Raw genomic sequence first — 19,988 nt, 5'->3', positions numbered from 1 at the left:
ATCTGAGAACCACCTCTCAAGGGTGATCTTAACTTGCCTGCATTCCCTTCCATTCTTTCTCCACATGCACACTGACTTCTCAGAGATACAAGGTGGGCTGCACTGCAAAGATGATGTGCATGTTCCCAATACTCACCTGAGATCTCCTCTCCAATTCAGGCTAATGGTTCACCAATATATGCAGTCATCTGTGATACTACGCATGTACATGTATTAGTGTGTCATACAGAACATGCAATATGTAGCAAATTTCCCAGACCATAACCGATGTTTGTTTATTTCCATTTAATTTTCAAGCTGGATTCTAGGAGGAAGCCGCTGAGAGCAGATTTACCCTAGCAGGGCTGGTAAGCCAGGAAGCGGCCCACTCTGAAGCCCACAGCCTGACCCGCTGCCAAGAGTCGCCATTCCCTGCAGGCTTATTCGGCTGCTGGATCAATGTCAGAATAAATTGTTTCATGGCAATTCCACTATTTAATGTAAAATTCTACAATACTACTTTTTTTTTGCCAAAAAAAAAAAAAAAGCCTTACTAAAAGTTTCATTACCAACTGAAGATGCAGATCCCTGAAACAGGTATTTTTAGGTCCTTCAGACTGTGCCAGCCTGCCTGATTTGAGAATCTTACTCTGCCTACAGTTAGAGTGCTGCCTTATTCACAGTGAAGACCTGCACCCCAGGAGAGGTCCACATTCTATGCATGTAAATGTCAGGCATTGACAACACGATTCAAGAATAATTGTTTTTATTACTGAATTCTGCATTCTCAAGAATGAGGAAAGTGCCTAATACACCCAGGGGATGTTAGAAACCTTCAAGGCCCTCTAGAAGTGAATGAGAGAAATCAGGGCAGAGAAACTCTTTCTCCTTCTGCAAGTTTCTCTTTTCCACTCAATTATCTCCATTCTCATGACTTCTGACTTCATCTCCTGAACTCAGATAATTTTCAAGAATTCCTAAAAGATACCTTCTGGCAACTGTTTGTTTTAGGCAGGGTGGTTATCTACTAGCTCTCTATAACATAAATCTCATATTGCAAGAATAAAAATGGTAAAACAAACCAAAAACTCCTTAAGATGTAAGCCCACAGTTTTTAAGAAAATATGATCTTCCTTCCCATCCTCCCAAATACTTAAAAGCATTTATTATTTGGCTCATCACACATTGTGTCTAAGTATTTTCCAACTGAGATAAAACTGGTATGGTTTTGCTGTGTCCCCACCCAAATCTCATCTTGATTAGTAACTAGCACAATTCCCATGTGTTGTGGGAGGAGCCTGGTAGGAGGCGACAGAATTATGGGGGTGGGTCTTTCCTGCGCTGTTCTCATGTTAATGAATGAGTCCCACAAGATCTGATAGTTTCAAAAACAGGAGCTTCTCTGTACAGCCTCTCTTTGCCTGCTGCCATCCATGTAAGACATGACTTTGCTCCTCCTTGCCTTCCGCCATGATTGTGAGGCCTCCCCAGCCATGTGGAACTGTTAAGTCCATTAAACCTCTTTTTCTCTCCAGTCTCAGGTATGTCTTTATCAGCAGTGTGAAAATGGACTAATCCAGTAATTTGGTACCAGATTTGGGGTATTGCTGAAAAGATAACCCCAAAATGTGGAAGTGACTTTGGAACTGGGTAACAGGCAGAGGTTAGAACAGTTTGGAGGGCTCAGAAGAAGACAGGAAAATTAGGGAAAGTTTGGAACTTCCCAGAGATTTGCTGAATGGCTTTGCCCAAAATGCTGATAGTGACAGGAACAATAAGGTCCAGGCTGAGGTGGTCTTAGATGGAGATGAGGAACTTGTTGGGAACTGAGGCAAAGGTGACTTCTTATGTTTTGGCAAAAACACTGGTGGCATTCTGCCCCTGCCCTAGAGATCTGTGGAACTTTAAACTTGAGAGAGATGATTTAGGGTATCTGGTGAAAGAAATTTCTAAGCAGCAAAGCATTTGAGAGGTGACTTGGGTGCTGTTAAAGGCATTCAGTTTTATAAGGAAACACAGCATAAAGGTCTGGAAAATTTGCAGTCTGACAATAGAAAAGAAAATCTCATTTTCTGAGGAGAAATTCAGGCTGGCTGCAGAAATTTGCATAAGTAACCAGGAGCCAAATGTGAATCCCCAAGACAATGCAGAAAATGTCTCTAGAACATGTCAGAGGTCTTCATGGCAGCCCCTCCCATCAAAGGCCTGGAGGCCTAGGAGGAAAAAACGGTTTCGTGGTCTGGGCCCAGGGTCCCTGTGCTGTGTGCAGCCTAGGGACTTGGTACCCTGTGTCCCAGCTGCTCCAGCCATGACTGAAAGGGGCCAAGGTACAGCTCGGGCTGTGGCTTCAGAGGGTGGAAGCCCTAAGCCTTGGCAGCTTCCATGTGGTGTTGAGCCTGCAAGTGCCCAGAAGTCAAGAACTGAGGTTTGGGAACCTCCATCTAGATTTCACAGGATGTATGGAAATGCCTGGATGCCCAGGCAGAAGTTTGTGGCAGGGGCAGGGCCCTCATCGAGAACCTTTGCTAGGGCAGTGTGGAGGGGAAATGTGAGGTCGGAGCCCCCACAGAGAGTCCCTACTGGGGTACTGCCTAGTGCTGCTGTGAGAAGAGGGCCACCATCCTCCAGACCCCAGAATGGTAGATCCACCAACACCTTGCACCGTGCGCCTGGAAAAGCCACACTCAACACCAGCCTGTGAAAGCAGCCGGGAGGGAGGCTGTACCCTGCAGAGCCACAGGCGCGGAGCTGCCCAAGACCATGGGAACACACCTCTTGCATCAGCGTGACCTGGATGTGAGACATGGAGTCAAAGGTCATTTTGGAGCTTTACGATTTGACTGCCTTGCTAGATTTTGGACTTGTACAGGGCCTGTGCAGCCCCTGTTTTGGCCAATTTCTCTCATATGGACGGTTGTATTTACCCAATGCCTGTACCCCCATTACATTTAGAAAACAACTAACTTGCTTTTGATTTTATAGGCTGGTAGGCAGAAGGAACTTGCCTTGTCTCAGATGAGATGTTGGACTGTGGACTTTGAGTTAATGCTGAAATGACTTAAGACTTTGGGGGACTGCTGGGAAAGCATGACTGGTTTTGAAATGTGAGGATATGAGACTTGGGAGGGGTGAGAGGGGATGATATGGTTTGGCCGTGTCCCCACCCAAATCTCATCTTGAATTATGACTACCACTATTCCCACATGTTGTGGGAGGAACCCGGTGGGAGGTGACTGAATTATGGGGGCGGGTCTTTCCCGCATTATTCTTATAATAGTGAATGAGTCTTATGAGATCTGATAGTCTCAAAAATAGGAGTTTCTCTGCACAAACTCTTTGCCAGCTGCCATCCATGTAAGACATGACTTGCTCCTCCTTGCCTTCTGTCATGATTGTGAGGCCTCCCCAGCCATGTGGAACTGTAAGTCCATTAAACCTCTTCTTCTCCTCCGCAGTCTCGGGTATGTCTTTATCAGCAGTGTGAAAACAGACTAATATAAACCACGAGGCTATCCATATCACAACACAGAATGGTTTCCAATGATCTGTTAATGGGTTCTTATATGCCAAGACCTACAATAAAATCACTTAACATGCAGTCCATCACAACCACACTGTATTTTGTTGTAACCTCCAGACGACCTAGTATCTTAAAAAAAAAAAAAAAAGTCCCCCAAGAGAAGACTTGTTTTGACATCACCAAATTGGATTAGGGAAACCTGAATGACTTCTGTAGTGATGCAAGATTACTCATTTGTCAAACTGGGAAACTACCAAAATGAATCTGTTTTGGGCATTTAACCAGCTATTTGGAATTTCAGCCCACTGTGCTTAAAAGTCACCTCTTTCTGGCAAATAAAACTTTCCTCTAGAAAAAAAAAACCTGTCTCTAAACATAACTTACCATTTTCATCAGTGACCCTCAAAGTAAAAAGCTTTCAATTTTTAATGCTGTATTGAGGTTTTGAAGACTTCTTACATAAAAATAGGTTCCAGAGAGTTGTGGGTAAAGAAAGCAAGTGGCTGAAGTGAGACCTGGGCCCCACCATGGAAAGAAGCAGGTGGAAAAGCCAATGACCTGCAGTGGGGATCTTGACAGTGAGGAGAACGGGGCTTGTGGACCTGGGGCCCTGCCTGACACATATGCCGTGATACTCAAGAACGTCTCTCCCTGTAGTTCCCTCACTGGGGGAAGGAAATCCAATCTAGGACATTTTTAGAATCTCACAAAAGACAGCAGAGGATAGGTCTTCCCAAGAAGGCTGTTGGAAGGGAAGAAAAAGGAGCTAAGAGAAGGTGAGAGAGCATCAAGGAGAATCCACCCACATCAAGAACACACAGGCTTGCACACCAGGGAAGAAGGAGCGCCAGACGGCATGAGACCCCGCACACGCCCCCAGGAAAAGCAGTGGAGGGAAGTAGCATGGCATCTGAATGGCAACTCAGGCTAGAGGAGCATGTGACCCGAGGAACCTTTGAGCTCTCTGAGCCACAGATGAATCTGGGAAGACAGGAATTCAACAAAGCACAAAAATAAGGTAACACAACCAAATGCAACAGAGGGGGAGGCTGTGAGGCAGGGTCCAGCAGGTGCTCTCCCTGTTCTTGTACAGCCATCAGCAGAATGGTGTTTACTGGTTTTTTTTTTTTTTTTTTTTTTAGACAGAGTCTCGCTGTGTTGCCCAGGCTGGAGTACAGTGGCACAACCATTGCTCCCTGCAGCATGGAACTCCTCGATGCCCTCCCCTCTGCCAACCCCCACACCTCACTCTCCCCAGCAGCTGGGACCACAGGTGTGTGCCATGATGGTCACCTAATTTTCTTAATTTTTTTTTGTAGAGACAGTCTCACTATGTTGCCCAGCCTGGTCTTGACCTCCTGAGCTCAAGAGATCCACCCACCTTGGCCTCCCAAAGTGCTGGGACTATAGGTGTGAGCCACCATGGCTGGCCTGGTTTTTACATTTTTAAATGGTTGAAAAAATACAAACAAACAAAATAATATGACATCAAAATTGTATGAAATTAAAACCCTAGGCTGGGCGCGGTGGCTCGCGCCTGTAATCCCAGCACTTTGAGGGGCCGAGGCAGGTGGATCACAAGGTCAGGAGTTCCCAGCCTGGCCAAGATGGAGAAACCCTGTCTCTACTAAAAATACAAAAATTAGCCAAGCGTGGTGTCGGACGCCTGTAATCCCAGCTACTTGAGAGGTTGAGGCACAGAATTGCTTGAACCCAGGAGGTGGAGGTTGCCGTGAGCTGAGATCGTGCCACTGCACTCCAGCTTAGCCGACAGAGTGAGACTCTATCTCAAAAAGAAAAAAAAAAAAAGAAAAAAAAAAGAAATGAAAAGCCTCGTATTCATCAATTAAGCTTTAGTGAAGCCCTGCCACACTCATGGGTCTACGACCATCTGCAGCTGCCTCCACGCCCCAGGGACAGAGCAGGGGCTGCATAGAGGCTGGGAAGCTGCAGGGCTGAAGACATGCACCTTTATATAGAAAGGGTGTGGGGCCCTGCTGTAAAGCTTAGAAAACCAGCCAAGGATCCAAACAATACCACTGCAAAACCAATGGAATTTAAACTACAAGGAATAAATAGACATGGCTGAAAAAAGTCGCTGACAGGGAAGATGGACACAGTCCTGCTGAGTGCCAAAGAGAAACACAGGGAGCACAGGCTCGAAGAAGAAAGGTGACCCGAACCAAGAGACTGTGTCCTTCAAGCAGAGGCACCAATGCGTGGGACAGGAAAGGTGCTCGAGGCACAACAGAAAAGAACTTCCCAGAAATGAGAACTGAATCTTTGACTGAAAGGTATACAATACAGTCCATGAAAAATGGGAAATTAAGTTAATAAAAGTTAAGGGTAAAGCAAGACTTCCTCAGATGTGTTGGGTCAGAAAGAGCATCCGCCACCCAGGGCAGGGTAGGGAAGACAGGGCTGGCCTCGCCCTTTCCACAGCAACGTTCAATTCCACTTCTGAATCCTAGGCAAGAGACTTGGTGCATCGTTCCCTGCAAATTGCTATTTATGTTAAAAGGCAGCTGAGAAAGACTTTCAAGCGTGAAAAAACTCAGAGAGCAGCACAGGAGCAATGAAAGCAAACCAACCAATGAACAAACCCAAATAGGTAGTCATGACCCATCCAGCTACCCCGGGCCACCCTGCGGTGGAAAGGACAGCGTCAGATTCTAGCTCCCAGAGATGTGAGAGGCCCACAGCATTACCCAAGAGTTTTATACCCAGACAAGCTGTCCTGTTCACATAAAGGTCAACGGCAGGCATTTTTCGACAGGCAGAATTCATGAACTACAGCCCTTGTAAAAACGTACTTGTTTATGAAATTCAAATGATCAAGAAAAGATGAATCAAATAAATAACTCAAAAGGAGAAGCTGTAGGGAAAAAACAAATCCAGTCAACCATAAAACTAAAAGTAAGCAACTGGGGGCTGGGTGCAGTGGCTCACGCCTGTAATCCCAGCACTTTGGGAGGCCGAGGCAGGTGAATCACGAGGTCAGGAGATTGAGACCATCCTGGCTAGCACAGTGAAACCCTGTCTACTAAAAATACAAAAAATTAACCGGGCATGGTGGCGGGCACCTGTACTCCCAGCTGCTCGGGAGGCTGAGGCAGAAGAATGGCGTGAACCCAGGAGGCGGAGCTTGCAGTGAGCCGAGATTACGCCACTGCACTTCAGCCTGGGAGACAGAGCGAGATTCCATCCAAAAAAAAAAAAAAAAATAAGCAACTGGGGAATAATAGAATGCAAATACTATTTATAAACTCTCATAATATAAAAATAATATTTCTATACTTTAAAGGAACCAAAGTCAAAGTCATAAATATAGTATATTGACTGTCCTACTCACTCTTAAATAAATATATTTCTATATCAGCATATTCAAATCATTTTAAATGGTTACAAAACTAAGACGCACTCATATCCTAGCGGTGGCAATGCATATTGACACAATGTTTCAGAAGGCAACTGCTCAGTCACCGGTAATTCTTTAAACAAATGCATATACTCTTTGACCTAGCTGTTTATTTTCTAAGATTTTTATCTTGCATATAGAATTATACCACATTAGTGCTTAAAAGTAATAAATAATTGGCAGGGCACAGTGGCTCATGCCTGTAATCCCAGCACTTTGGGAGGCCAAGGTGGGTGGATCACTTGAGCCCAGGAGTTTAACATCAGCCTGGGCAACATAGCAAGACCCTCTAAAAATTTATCTAAAAAGTCAGCCAGGTGTGGTGGCACATGCCTGTGGTCCCAGCTGGTCAGGAGGCTGAGGTGGGAGGATAGCTTGAGCCTGGGAGGTTGAGGTTGCAGTGAGCCAAGATCACGCTACTGCACTCCAGCCTAGGTGACAGAGCGACAGACCCTGTCTCAAAAAAAAAAAAAAAAAAAAAAAGAATAATGTTCATTACAGCACTGGAAAAGTAGAAATAATTGGAAGTCACAAATAATCAAATTATCAATTAATGGAGGGCTGTTTCATAATAAATCTATACAACAGGATACTAGGCAGTTGCTACAGCTAGAAGAGAGAGATACACATGCACTGTTAACACAAAGATGTTCGAGATATATTAAATGCAAAGAAAAAGTTGAATAATTCTAACAAAAATCAGGAAAAATACATAGCTTTAAAAAATATCTACAATGACAACCTCTCAATGTTCTCCTAACCTTTTTTCAGAACTGAATTCTTTAGGCATAAAAGAAACTTTCATCCGAAGTTCGACAGTTACTTCATTTTTAGATTGCAGGCTCTTCTGTTTAAGTAAAATTAAGTTTATTTCCACTTTAACGTAAGTATTTCTAGAGACACATCCAACATTTTAATTGATATTCGTGCATAAAGATGATCTTTGTGTTCCACAGATAACAAGCTTCTTTCTTTCCTTTTTATTTAGCACGATGACCTCAGTGTTTTCCACTTTGCTAATGATGTTCACTAATGGCTATTTCTGGATGGTGGAATCCTGGGTAACATTTTTGCTTTCTTCCTTCTTCTCTTGACATACAATAAAACCATTTTTAAAAATGGGTTTGGAAAGTAAGTAAAGAACTTCAAAGTCATGATGTGCAGGAAAAATATACCATAAACAGCAAAGGCACATTTAAAAAACAGGGATAGAAGCAAGAAAATATCTACAGTAGCCACGCACAATGGTTTAATTTCACTTCAGATATTTATAGAATATTAAGAAAAACTGAGTTGGCATTTTATTAAAAAAAACCCACAGGCTATCACAGTGGGCAGCATTTCACTATGACTGCCTCCTGTATAATTACTTTTATTTATTTATACTCTTCTATAAGGATTTATAGCTAAATAGTAGAAGACAAGTAATGAAAAATAAAGAGCATGAAAAGTAGTTCATTGTCAGGCAAATTAATAAATGAAATAAATTGTCAGTTTTACACATCTATAATGAGCTTCTAGAAAAATTATTTTATATACATATTATATATATATATATAATTCTGCTGGACTTTAAGGAAAAAAATAGATGCTTTTCTTCCCAGGCTGCCAAAATGTAGGAAAATCTCTATCAGTAGGAAGTAAATAAGAAAGAACGACTGAGTATATCCTAAGGTGATTATTAAATACCAAGCGTATGAAAGCCAGAAAAGCTTAGTGACCCAGCAGCCTCCCACGAGACACAGCAGTACTGGGTATGCAAGTCTCTTCGGGGGAAAGATGTTACGGGGGCCACTTCCGCCTAAACAAAAACACACTGAGCTGATGAAACAAAATGATAAAAGCATGTATTATTAAAATACAGAGTTGTAAGGAATTAACTCAGGATACCAGTTTAGTCTCAAAATAAGCACCACGTCAATCTGCATGTTTTGAGAGGGTGACGAGTCACGCTGAAAAAATGCAAGCAGCGCAAACGGGCAGGTGAGTCAGCCACTCCTGTCTGCGACCTCGTCCTTCCAGTTCCCCTCTCTGTGCTGGCCACTGGTCCTTCTTACCTGCCCTTTTAGGTGCTGATACAGAAGCACTACAGACACTTCCTTCCCCTTCCGACGTGAACAGACTGCCTTGTGCTGCCCTCCCCTTGAGTCACCTCGCCTCCATCCTCAGGAAGAGCCATTCCGGCGGGTGGCCCTGAAGCGCTCGGGCCCTGGCCCACCCCCAGAGCTCTGCAGCCCACCGCGAGAGCACACCAGAGGGACTCCATTAGTCCTCCACCGAGGATGTGGGTTGCCTCAGTCTTTTGCTACTACTAAAACTGTACTATGATGAGTATCTATGTGGCTATGTTCACCCATATATTAGTAAATGAGAGCAGGCATCCTGGGTTAGAGGCACGTGTGTTTTAGACTGATAGACTGCCCGCTGGCCCTCCACAAGTACCACATCGCTGGCACAAATCTACACCCCCACCGACAATAAACGTCTGTCACCTTTTCTTTCTCTGCTTGAGTGACAGCTGAAAAATGGCACTCCATTGTAGGTTTCATCTGCCTTTCTTTTATTTAATCTCTATTATTAAGCTACCCAAACTCGCATATACAAAATAACATTCCAACAGCCTAGAAATCTCCGTCTTCTCCTAAGTCTTAGACCTGCATGGCGTTCTGTGTGCCTATGAGTGCGCTCCTTTCTACTGTAACACGAAGCCTCACATCCTAACATTCGCTGGAGCGGAGCTGAACCGAAGCGCTGGGCTGGAGGGGTGTTTACCACGGATTTCAGTTCTACGGTCGGCGGACACGATGCCTGTGAGCAGGCGGTGAGGGTGAGCCTTTAAAAACCGTATGGGCATTTTTACCTCTGAATTATTTGCACTGCAGATCTTTTTTCTACTAGACTATCAGAATTTTTTCCTATTTGATTGTAAAAGCTGTTTAGACATACAGGCTTTTTTTTTTTCTCTCATTTTTTAAAAAATTAATTGAATATAACTGCTGGCTGAAAATAGACGATTCTTCATTCTGCTGAAGCATCCTTACTTTCCCAAGAATTTCCACAACTGGCATGTACATTTGGAAGTGATTCTGATACTGGGTGAAAGTGAGGCTCTTATGTGATATTTTCCAAATAGCTCTTTGTGTCTTAGAACACCCCTTCCTGTTAGCTTGGTGTTTCCTTTTCTCCGTCCTTATTTTTATTTGGATCTGTTTTTGGGGACTCATTCATCCCTTCCCACTGCAGGGCCTGTGGATTTCTGTGCTGGTGCCGCCTTGTTTGAAACACTGCAGAAGCTCCCCGGCTGGACTGGTGGCTCCATCTTGCTGCACTGGCTGGTGCCACGACAAACACCAGGGGAGAAGGGGCGTCTCTTCAGAAGCCTGGGCCTTTTTGCTTTTAACAGTAGAGTCTCTCTTATTTTTTCCAGTTAAACTTACTGTCATTATGTGTTTGATGAAAATTTATGCAAACATAAAATTTGAGTGAGAGATGAGAATTATCATTTCTGTGAAAATGAAGCTGAATACTTTGAGAAGATGGATAAAAAGTCAGCTGCTTTAAAAAGCCATAGAGCAACTCGAGGAGGGAGAAGTAACCATGAAGTCCTTGAAATAATACAAGCCCGGCATCACTTTACAGAAATCCAGACTGGAAGTCAGGGCTCTGCTCGCTGCGTGCAGCTCACGTGAGGACCACAGGACGCCAAGACCAAGGGAACAGCAATAGATGGGCTGGGGCCCAGCATGTGTTCATGGTTTGGGTCCACACACAGCATGTGTAGACCTGTTTTTAACCGCCTATTTTGCTTAAAGCGCCAACTATGAGGCTCGAGACCTTCGATGGCAGCATCACACTTTACGATCGTGTCTTCCCTTTATCATGTTTCTCAAATTCTCCCTGGGGTTCACAGGAACAATGGGAAACCTCCAAAATGTTCCAGAATTAACTGGTGTCCCATTCAGAATACGATAGAGTGCTTCTGGTTATTTAAATTAATACCCTAATGGTACAAATGGGAAAACTGAGGCCTAGAGAAGCAAAGCAAAGGGCTCAGAGTCATCCGGCCACAACAAAGCCCAACTGCAAAGGCTGTTCGTCAGAAAGCGCGCATAAATCTTCAGGTGCGGGCGTGCAGGGATGATGCATAGCCCATGGCTACGACGGCTCTCATCGCTGGGGGAGGTTGTGGGGACTTCATTTTTGGGCTTTTCTGTCATTTCCAAGTTTCCCTTGTCCCCCAGACCCAAATACTTGTCACTGCTTTCAGCCAGGAAAGCCTCTCGCCAGCTCTCTGGAGAGTCCGAGTGCCTGTGGCCACATTGCTCTGCTGCTGCCTCCCCCTTTTGTGACTGTGTGGCAACAGCTTGCTGCTAAGGTTATGGTATGAGTGTCACCTTCACGGACAGTCGCTTCCGGCCTGACCTGTCTGTCTCTCGGAGCGGGCCCCCCCTCACTGCCCCACCCCGCCCCCATGCGCCATGCCGGCTGAGACGGTATCTGCGGCTGCAGCAGCAGCAGCTCCGTCATGTTCCAATGCCTGCTCCTCAGCATACAGGTGGGTATGCAGATGTGCGCATGAAGGGAGAGCTCGTTCATCTCACGTCAGTTGGATCCAAAGTACCTGTGCAGGTGATTTCTCCCAGGAAGCACCAGGTGCTTTTGGAACTTCTGCTCTTCACTTTTCTGAAGTTACTCGGTGAATGTTCCTGGGAGCCCCGTGGCCCCTTGGATCGAGGTGCAGGGAGCACGCTGGCTAGTAAGACAGTCCCAGCCTTTGCCTCACGGAGCTCCGGGTCCACAGGGCATTCAAACATGCACAAGCCCACACATGTCTGTGTAACTCGAAACCGTAACAGGCTCTAAAACAGAAGTGTGGTAACATAACAATGGGGCCCCGGCTTACAAGCAGGGAGTGCGTGGGGTGGGGCGGCTGCCTCTCTGACCTCCTAGTCACTCTCTTTTTGATCTTAAGTCCTCTTCTCATTTCTCCTGCACATTCATTTTAAGTCCTCTAGGGTAAGATCATGGTTAGCCAAGACATTCATTCTTGTCTTCGTAAGAACCCAAAGTCTGTAACTTTGCTATTCTAAGTTGTGGGGAAAAACATGAATCCAGTGTGCGGGCCCTGTCCTATGTACGAGCCACACCCAGCCCAACGTCAGCCTTCAAGTCCTCGAGGACGGCAGGAGCCAGCGATGAACACGCTCTCTGTGCCAGGGGCCACCTGGCGTCCACCACAGCACAGGCTCTGATGCTTCCCCAGCCTCCACTGCAGGTGTCACTGTCACCTGAGCTGTTGGGTCCCAGTGCCACAGGGTGGGCACTCACCTAGGACAGAAGAATAGTTCCCAAATGATGGTGGCAAGCCACACACAGGGTAGTGACCTGCTCCCATGTGTCACCCTGCCCCAGGGTGGGCTCAGGGCTCCCATGTGTGTGTTTGGGGTCTTGTTTGTATCTAGGAGGTAAGTCATCTGGAGACCATGCCCTGGAGGATGACGCTGCATGGGGAGTGGAGGGGCAGGTGCCAGGACCCAGGCATGGGAGGGCTGCTGCGCTGCGGCAGGAAGACAAGCCTGAACACACACTCTGCACACCTCGGGGCCCACCCCTGCCTGTACCCCACCTCACCAAGCCTGTGACTCCAGGGTGGAGTCCTCCGTGCCTGTCCTCAGGGGACTGTATGGACTGTTTCCTTCCGGGCTGTCACAGATGCTGTGACAGGCCTCCTTCTCTCTCCAGGAATACGGCTGCAGTCGGTGAGCCCCCAAGAAACACAGTGAAGAAATCCCCCGAGAACATGGAGCTGCGCCCACCTCCAGCCTTGGCTCCACTGCTCAGAGGCAAGGAGGAAGCCCTGCTCCTGTGGCCCTCTGAGCGCTGGGGCAGTGCAGGCAGCGTCGCTGCCTGGCTCTCAGGATGCATGCCGTGCTTTATGATCATGACATTTCCTCCTACAAATGACAAACTGCCACTCCCTGCAAAGCTGGACTGAAAATCCTAAGACCCTCAATGTGAAAGGCGCCTTATAGGCCTGCCAATCCACCCCTGGCTCCACAGGTCAGGAATGGGAGGAGGAGGAGATGGCAGATACACAGATAGGAAAGTTCTCACAGGGCAGGGTGAGGAGCTCCTGACGATACGCACCTGCCCAGTAAGTACCAGGGAGACCGCGCCATCCCCCGCCCGCTCTCATACAGCTGACGTTTCAAGTCCATGGCCAAAATGTCCTTTGTCTTGTCTCTGGTGTCCATGGTTGGCAGTGGTCTGAAACGCGGGCCACAGGGCTCTGGTTTCATTGTGGGGCATGATTCTCTTCATGCTTTAAATCACGCCTCCTCCCTCACATGCAACTCCTCTGTCCACAGGAAAAGTAACTGGGTGCTGTGGAAGCTGACGTGCTCCAAGGACACTAGCCCCGCCCTTTTCCAGACCCCACGGGGCCCCAGGTTGGCCCTAACTGAGAGTCTCCCAAAATGTTATCAGTAATGTTAGTAATTTTCCAGACAGCTTTCTCTCCAGTATCCTACTAGAGTATTTCCCAAGTGCAAAGCCCACAATTTAAGCTCTCTTCTGAAAATTACTTCAATGCCTCTGACGGTTGTGCCTTCTCTGTAGAAAGCTGGCTGTTTAAGAAACAAAGCCATGCATGCCCAGAGCATGGAAAATCACACATTAGAGATACAGGAATAACAGGCTGTATATGAAACCCCAGGGGACAACACTTCTGTGAACACACTGGGTACATTAGGTGGAGACGAGGAGCAAGCCGAGAGCAGCCAAGGGCAGCAGAATCCGCAGACCTGCTTCTCAAGCTCTCCTGAGCAGGGCTGGGTGTGCCCAAGACAGAAAGGGGCCCCTCAAACCTTCCTCTGTGCTGGCTGAAGCAGGAATTCCAAAATAGCCCACCAACCTCATACACTACATTCACAAAGGCTCATCAGACAGAGCCCATGAGTTAAGGTCTTTTCTTGAAGCAACTCAGTGACGTCCTCACAACAGTCTGAGAAGGAACTTTGGGAGATCTGTACAGGCTTGGGCTTGCCACAAACTCAGGCCAAGCCATGGGCTGCTCTTGTCCTCACTGTCCGGCATTTCAAACATTACAGTTATTCTATGAACTTTGTATTTTACTTTGTTTCTTAAGTATAATAGCAACACGGCTGGGTGCGGTGGCTCAGCCTGTAATCCCAGCACTTTGGGAGGCTGAGGTGGGCGGATCACCTGAGGTCAGGAGTTTGAGACCAGCCTGGCCAACATGGTGAAACCCCGTCTCTACTAAAAATACAAAAATTAGCCAGGCGTGGTGACGAGCGCCTGTGATCCCAGCTACTTGGGAGGCTGAGGCAGGAGACTCGCTTGAACCCAGGAGGTGGAGGTTGCAGTGAGCCGAGATTGCACCACTGCACTCCAGCCTGGGTAACACAGACAGACTCCGTCGCAAAAAAAAAAAAAAAAAAGTAAAATAGTAATGCATACTAAAAAACATTATGAAAATGAAAAAAGTATGCAGAGAAAAAAAATCAACCAAATGCCAATTTGAGAGGTAGCTCTGAGCCTCATAGTATTTTTTGCACAGCTCTCTCCAGTTTATTATTTTAAGTATAGTTGAGATCCCACTGCATTAATACTTTTGGAAACTACATATAATGAACGTAACAGTATTATCTTGAACTTTAGCATGACGGAACTCAACCCAAAAACTATGACCAGTGTTCCCTCTATTTGAACTGTATTTGTAAATAAATGCTGTTATCAATGACTGATTACAAACCAATAACCCCATAGTAGTCAGTCCATGAATTACAGGCAGTTCCCTAATCATGACCAACCTGGGTAGATCAATGACTGCTGTCTCCACCTGCAACTGCCAACAACCCGCCACACAGGACCCCAAATTCCGCAACAACTTCACTGAAAACCCAGGAAGTGAAGACGAGGTCATGAGGGACTTTCACCCACGAAACTTCAACAGCACACAGAAGCATGAGGCAGGCAGAACAAGATACTCAAAGGGTAGCAGAGGAAGATGGCAGGCAGGGAGGCGCGTGTGAGTCAGGCGCCCTGGAACCTCTGCAGATTCTGCAATGGCCGCACTGCCCGGGCTTGCGTGGTGCTGGAGGACCCGACTAACGCCACGCCACAGCCACTCATCCCATAAGGCTGAGCGCCTGAGTACAGGTTTATACTGATTTCTGCTAGGTTTTACAGTGATTTAGAGCCAAAGTTCTAGCTCTTGGCTTTTCTTGGAAACTGGATGAGGACACCTCCCCCACCTTCTGACCCTCCAGATCCAAGATGGCTGGGACTGTGGTGGTGGCCCTGAGTGCTGTGCTCAGCGAGGAGGCTCATAGGAGGGCTCTGAGCCCTACGGCTGATGCAGGAGCATATGTCTAAAACCCACAGACCCTAACAGCAGACATGCACGCTTATTACCAGCCCCCAGGCACCCTTACTCTCACATGTGTGTATCCACTACTCTTGCTGTGTCGAGGGGAGACAATGAGTTTCAAAACAACGGCACCGTATTGAAGGGAGGAGAGGGCACCCCCTACTAGAGCCCTTGCAGTTGGGAGGATGGGGTGGGGTGCTGTCAGTGCCCAGGGTGGTGGTAGTCAGGGGCCTGAACAGAGTAAGCTTGGGGTTCCTGCAGAGGCTGTCACGGCTTATCAGTGGTCTCGGGAGCCACCAGCAGGTGGGAAGAAACCAAAGTGTGTGGGCTCTGGCCGCCCTGCGGTGAACCCTTGGGAATGTACCAAGCCTTCTGACCCAGACAGCTCACAATGCCACCCCTGCATGCCTCAGTTCAGATCACATTCCCACCAGACCAGGGGATGCTGTGTGTCACAGAACGGCCACTACCAGCCGGCTCCACCATCCTGCCTGGTCCTGGGGGGTCTGCACACGGCTGTTCTTCCACCAGTGATTAGCACAGCAAATAATCAAGGTCAGCCCGCCCTGAATTTCTAGTCCTCTGCTTTGCAGCAGCTTCAGGGATCTGGTGGACGCGCACGGACAATGCATTTGGTTGAAGCAAACTCAACGACAGGCTTGGAAAAGGAAAGGAGGAAGCAGAGGGATGGTCCCTCAGTGGGCAGGCATCCTGGGCAGAGCACAGCACCCCATGACTCCAGGGCGGGAGCTTCACAGGCTGCTAAGTGGGGCTCAGGACTTAAAGGTGTGTGGCCGTCTATCCAAAAATCCATGCAGTGAGGACTGGGCGTTAGGAGTGATCTACAGAGCACCTCAGACAGCTGGCTGCCTACACTACTGAACACGCACCTCTGTAGCAGTAGAGCTGACCTCTGATTTGAACATTCAGTGAAATTTGACACGATTTGATTTAATCATTTAAAGACATTCTCGGCTTTGAAAGGTTTTTGGGGGGACACATGCAGAAAGTTCACTCCAGTAACTAATTTTTTAAAGTCTAAAAACGCTTCATATGTACCAGTGCTAAAAGGGAAGTGCAAAGAACCAGCTGCGATGTTTACAACAGCTTGTCCCAAATAAAGAGGAGCTGATGTTTTAACAATTCATCTCCGGCTGAACTGAAGGAGATAAGCTTTACAAATGGAGTCAGGGTACCAGAGCTGCCTGGGAAGCAGACTCAGCAGGTGGTTCCTCGGCTCTGCTAAAGCTTCCTCATTCCATATTTAACCTCTGAATAAAACAATTACAGAAAGACCTGATGCTGGAACCAACGTCAAACACTTTCAAATGATCTCCAGCATGGACCTTCAAGACTTACCTTTAATGAATACCATAAAAGAACTGCAATCAGCGAGAAAAAGAAATGTAATTTCTCAGTGCATATGTTAACTTATGCTGTAAGCCTCTTTTTTTTTCTTCTTTTTGAGACAGGGTACTGCTCTATCGCCCAGGCTAGAGTGTGGCAGTGCAATCTCAGCTCACTGCAGCCTTAACCTCCTGGGGCTAAGCCATCCCCTCACCTCAGCCTCCCAAGTAGCTCAGACCACAGGCACACCACCATGCCCAGCTAATTTTTTTTTTATTTTTTTGTCGAGATGGGGTTTTAGTATGTTGTCCAGGCTGGTCTCAAACTCCCGTGCTTAAGTGATCCTCCCACCTCAGCTTCCCAAAGTGTTGGGATTATAGACATTAGCCACCATGCCTGGCCTGCTGTGAACCTTTTTAAAGAAAGCAACTGTGTTAGACAATACTATGTGTCTCCCATTCTCCCTGTTCTTAACAGCATTTGACTTTGTTTAGGGCAGCAACGTGTTTAACGGAGGCCCCATTGCCCAGCCTCTGCTGAGCGGGGAGACCACGTGACACGACACTAGCCACTGAGAGGTAAGGGAAGCCACTAGGTATGGCTTGGGTGGAGATATTTAAAGAAGGGCAGAGCCAGGGCCAGGAGCAGTGGCTCATACCTGCAATCCTAGCACTTTTGAAGGCCAAGGCGGGAGGATTGCTTAAGCCCAGGAGCTCGAGACCAGCCTGGGCAACATAGTGAGACCCCATCCCTATCAAAAAATCAAAATTAGCCCAGTGTTTTAGTGCTTGTAGTCCCACCTACTAGAGAGACCGAGGCGGGAGGATTGTTTGAGTTTGGGAGGTCAGGCTGCCGTGAACCATGCTTGCATCCCTGCACTCTGGCCTGGGTGACAGAGTGAAACCTCGCCTCAAAAAAAAAAAAAAAAAGAAAGAAGGGCAGAGGCAGCCAGCTACCTTTGCTGGTCCTCCTCCTTCCTGGAATGCACAGCTAATGCTGGAGTAGGGCAGCCATCTTGCCAACACTGGGCCAAGCAAAGGGCAGCCTCGTGGCACTCTCCCTTGGGACCATGTGCAGGCTCTGGGCCACCTGCTTCCATACTTGTTACACTTGGAGGACAGAACACTTGGGGTTTAGAGCCCTGTAGCTGGCTCTGTCACAGGCAGCTGAACACAGGTCAGGACACACACAGTGAGTACTCACAGTCTGCCGTGTACTCCACCTGGGAGGGCTGCACAGGCGCACCGTCTGCGTTGTGTGGGGTGGGAGTGGAACTGTCAGCCTGTGCCTTACGAACAAGCGCTGCAAGGGGATGATCTGGGTCCACTACCTTCAAGGGCTGGAAACAGAGAAGACACAGCTTTAGCATTCAGGATTCTGAACCATGCAGAACTCTTCTGCTGCAAAATGCTCACCTCTAGGACACACTGTACATGCCTTAGAAAAAACACACACATGCACGCACCCATGGAGGTCCTAACGAGTTGTGGCCAAATGCCCCAGCTGGCTGTCTCAGAGGAACTGAGTGAACACAGGGTTTCAATTTCCAAAATAACTACCAAGAAAAGGACAGACGAACAACTAAGACTAGTTTGACACCAATTAAAGTGTGAATGTCTAACCCCATGCAAAATTTGAAACTGTCTTTCCTTATAGGAGTTTCTGACTTTTAATCACCAATAGCTTTTCCAGTCCAATCAATCAGCAATCATTCCCACAAAAGGTCACCCACATTGCACAACTGCTGAAAACCAGATGCTTAAATCTAGTAGACTCCTGTTTTTTATGTCGCAAATGGCAGAGTGGTGTGAATTAACCACAAGATACTGCTGAGTGGTTTCTTCACACAGATAAGGGGAGAATTAGAAGTGAAAATATTTATTTAAAAACAATCTATGATGGTAACATAGGACTCGAAGATGCATATATTCTGATCACCTATAAAATCCAATCCTATGATGATATCACAACTAAACAATTTTTTTTTCTTTTTGAGTCTCACTCTGTCTCCCAGGCTGGCGTGCAGTAGTGTGATCTTGGCTCACTGCAACCTCCACCTCCTAGGTTCAAGCAATTCTTGTGCCTCAGCCTCCCAAGTAGCTGGAATTACAGGTGTACCCACCACGCCTGGCTAATTTTTGTATTTTTAGTAGTGATAGGGTTTCGCCATGCTGGCCAGCTGGTCTTGAACTCCTGATGCCAGGTGATCCACCTGCCTCAGCCTCCCAAAGTGCTAGGATTACATGTGTAAGCCACCACACCCACACAAAACAATTTTCAAGTCTTAACCAACACTCTACTTGGAATTCTAAATATCTCAAAGGAGTAAAATTGTAATAAAATGGTAAAATTATCCTGAGCAAATGCTCACGAATTTTATAAGCTAGACAGGTAAGAAACCAAAGAAGCAGATGCTTTGTCTCCCAGCTAAAAACAAAAATGCAAATACACCTCAATGATGATAAAATAAGATACAATTGTAACACACAAGAATGACATGCTTCAAATTTTCCAAAATTACATTAGCAGAAGTTTTGTGGTGGCATAAAAATACAGTTCAACAATGAGATAAAAACCTTCATCAGCTCTTCAAGGCGGTTACACTTCTTGGAGGCAAAGAGAGAGGGATGAAGGTAATTCCCATCTTCTTCATCATCATCATCTTCATTGTCAGAGCTGACTCCTGATTCTGAAATCAAAATCACATTTCAAGATTTTGGTGTTTGGTGAGAAAAAAAGTACAAATTAATTATGCAAAAACTTAGAAGCAGCCAAGTTATCTTGGTTATCTGTCAAAAAAACACTTTTAGAAATTTTTCCCTAGAGTCACCCAAGTTGTTCAGAAGAAGGCCAGACAGAAAGGATTGCGACCTTTGGCCATTTGGTGGCTTCTTGCCAGCGTCGAGCACCAGCTGGTCTGGGGCTCTGTATGCTTTCTTTCTCTCTGCCTTTTTTTTCCTTTTTTTAAAAAAGGGCAAAAATTGTACTGATTTATGAAAAGCAAAATAATAGCAACAGAAATAAACAACTACAACAAACCTGAAGATGAGATCTGCAATAAGATTTACACAACTGATTTGAAACTTATTTTGGCTGAAGAGAACAAAATTCAGTGGAAGGGCCAGGCACAGTGGCTCACGCCTGTAATCCCAGCACTTTGGGAGGCCGAGGCGGGTGGATCACCTGAGGTCAGGAGTTTGAGACCAGCCTGGCCAACATGGTGAAACCCTGTCTCTACTAAAAATACAAAAATTAGCCGGGCGTGGTGGCACGTGCCCACGATCCCAGCTACTCGGGAGGCTGAGGCATGAGAATTGCTTGAACCCGGGAGG

The 19,988-nt window shown here is 46.6% G+C and overlaps 1 protein-coding gene across 6 annotated transcripts in view; it reads right to left on the bottom strand.

Annotated features, from left to right (window-relative positions):
* The window catches only part of SFSWAP (splicing factor SWAP), an 88,407-nt gene that overhangs the window by 53,016 nt on the left and 15,403 nt on the right, over positions 1-19,988 (bottom strand). For all 6 annotated transcript variants that reach the window (XM_019039108.3, XM_055357648.1, XM_055357649.2 and 3 more), the window contains exons 6-7: positions 19,233-19,345; positions 17,860-17,995 (exon numbers count right to left, since the gene is read on the bottom strand). In XM_019039108.3, coding sequence (XP_018894653.1) covers positions 17,860-17,995; positions 19,233-19,345 — 249 coding nt within the window. The remainder of the gene's footprint in view (positions 1-17,859; positions 17,996-19,232; positions 19,346-19,988) is intronic.

The sequence above is a fragment of the Gorilla gorilla genome, chromosome 10 (genome assembly GCF_029281585.2).
Source record: "Gorilla gorilla gorilla isolate KB3781 chromosome 10, NHGRI_mGorGor1-v2.1_pri, whole genome shotgun sequence".
In the NCBI taxonomy this organism is placed as follows: Eukaryota; Metazoa; Chordata; class Mammalia; order Primates; family Hominidae; genus Gorilla; species Gorilla gorilla.
The sequence above is the reverse complement of the archived record's forward strand: the minus strand, read 5'-3'. Positions and strand labels throughout refer to the sequence as shown.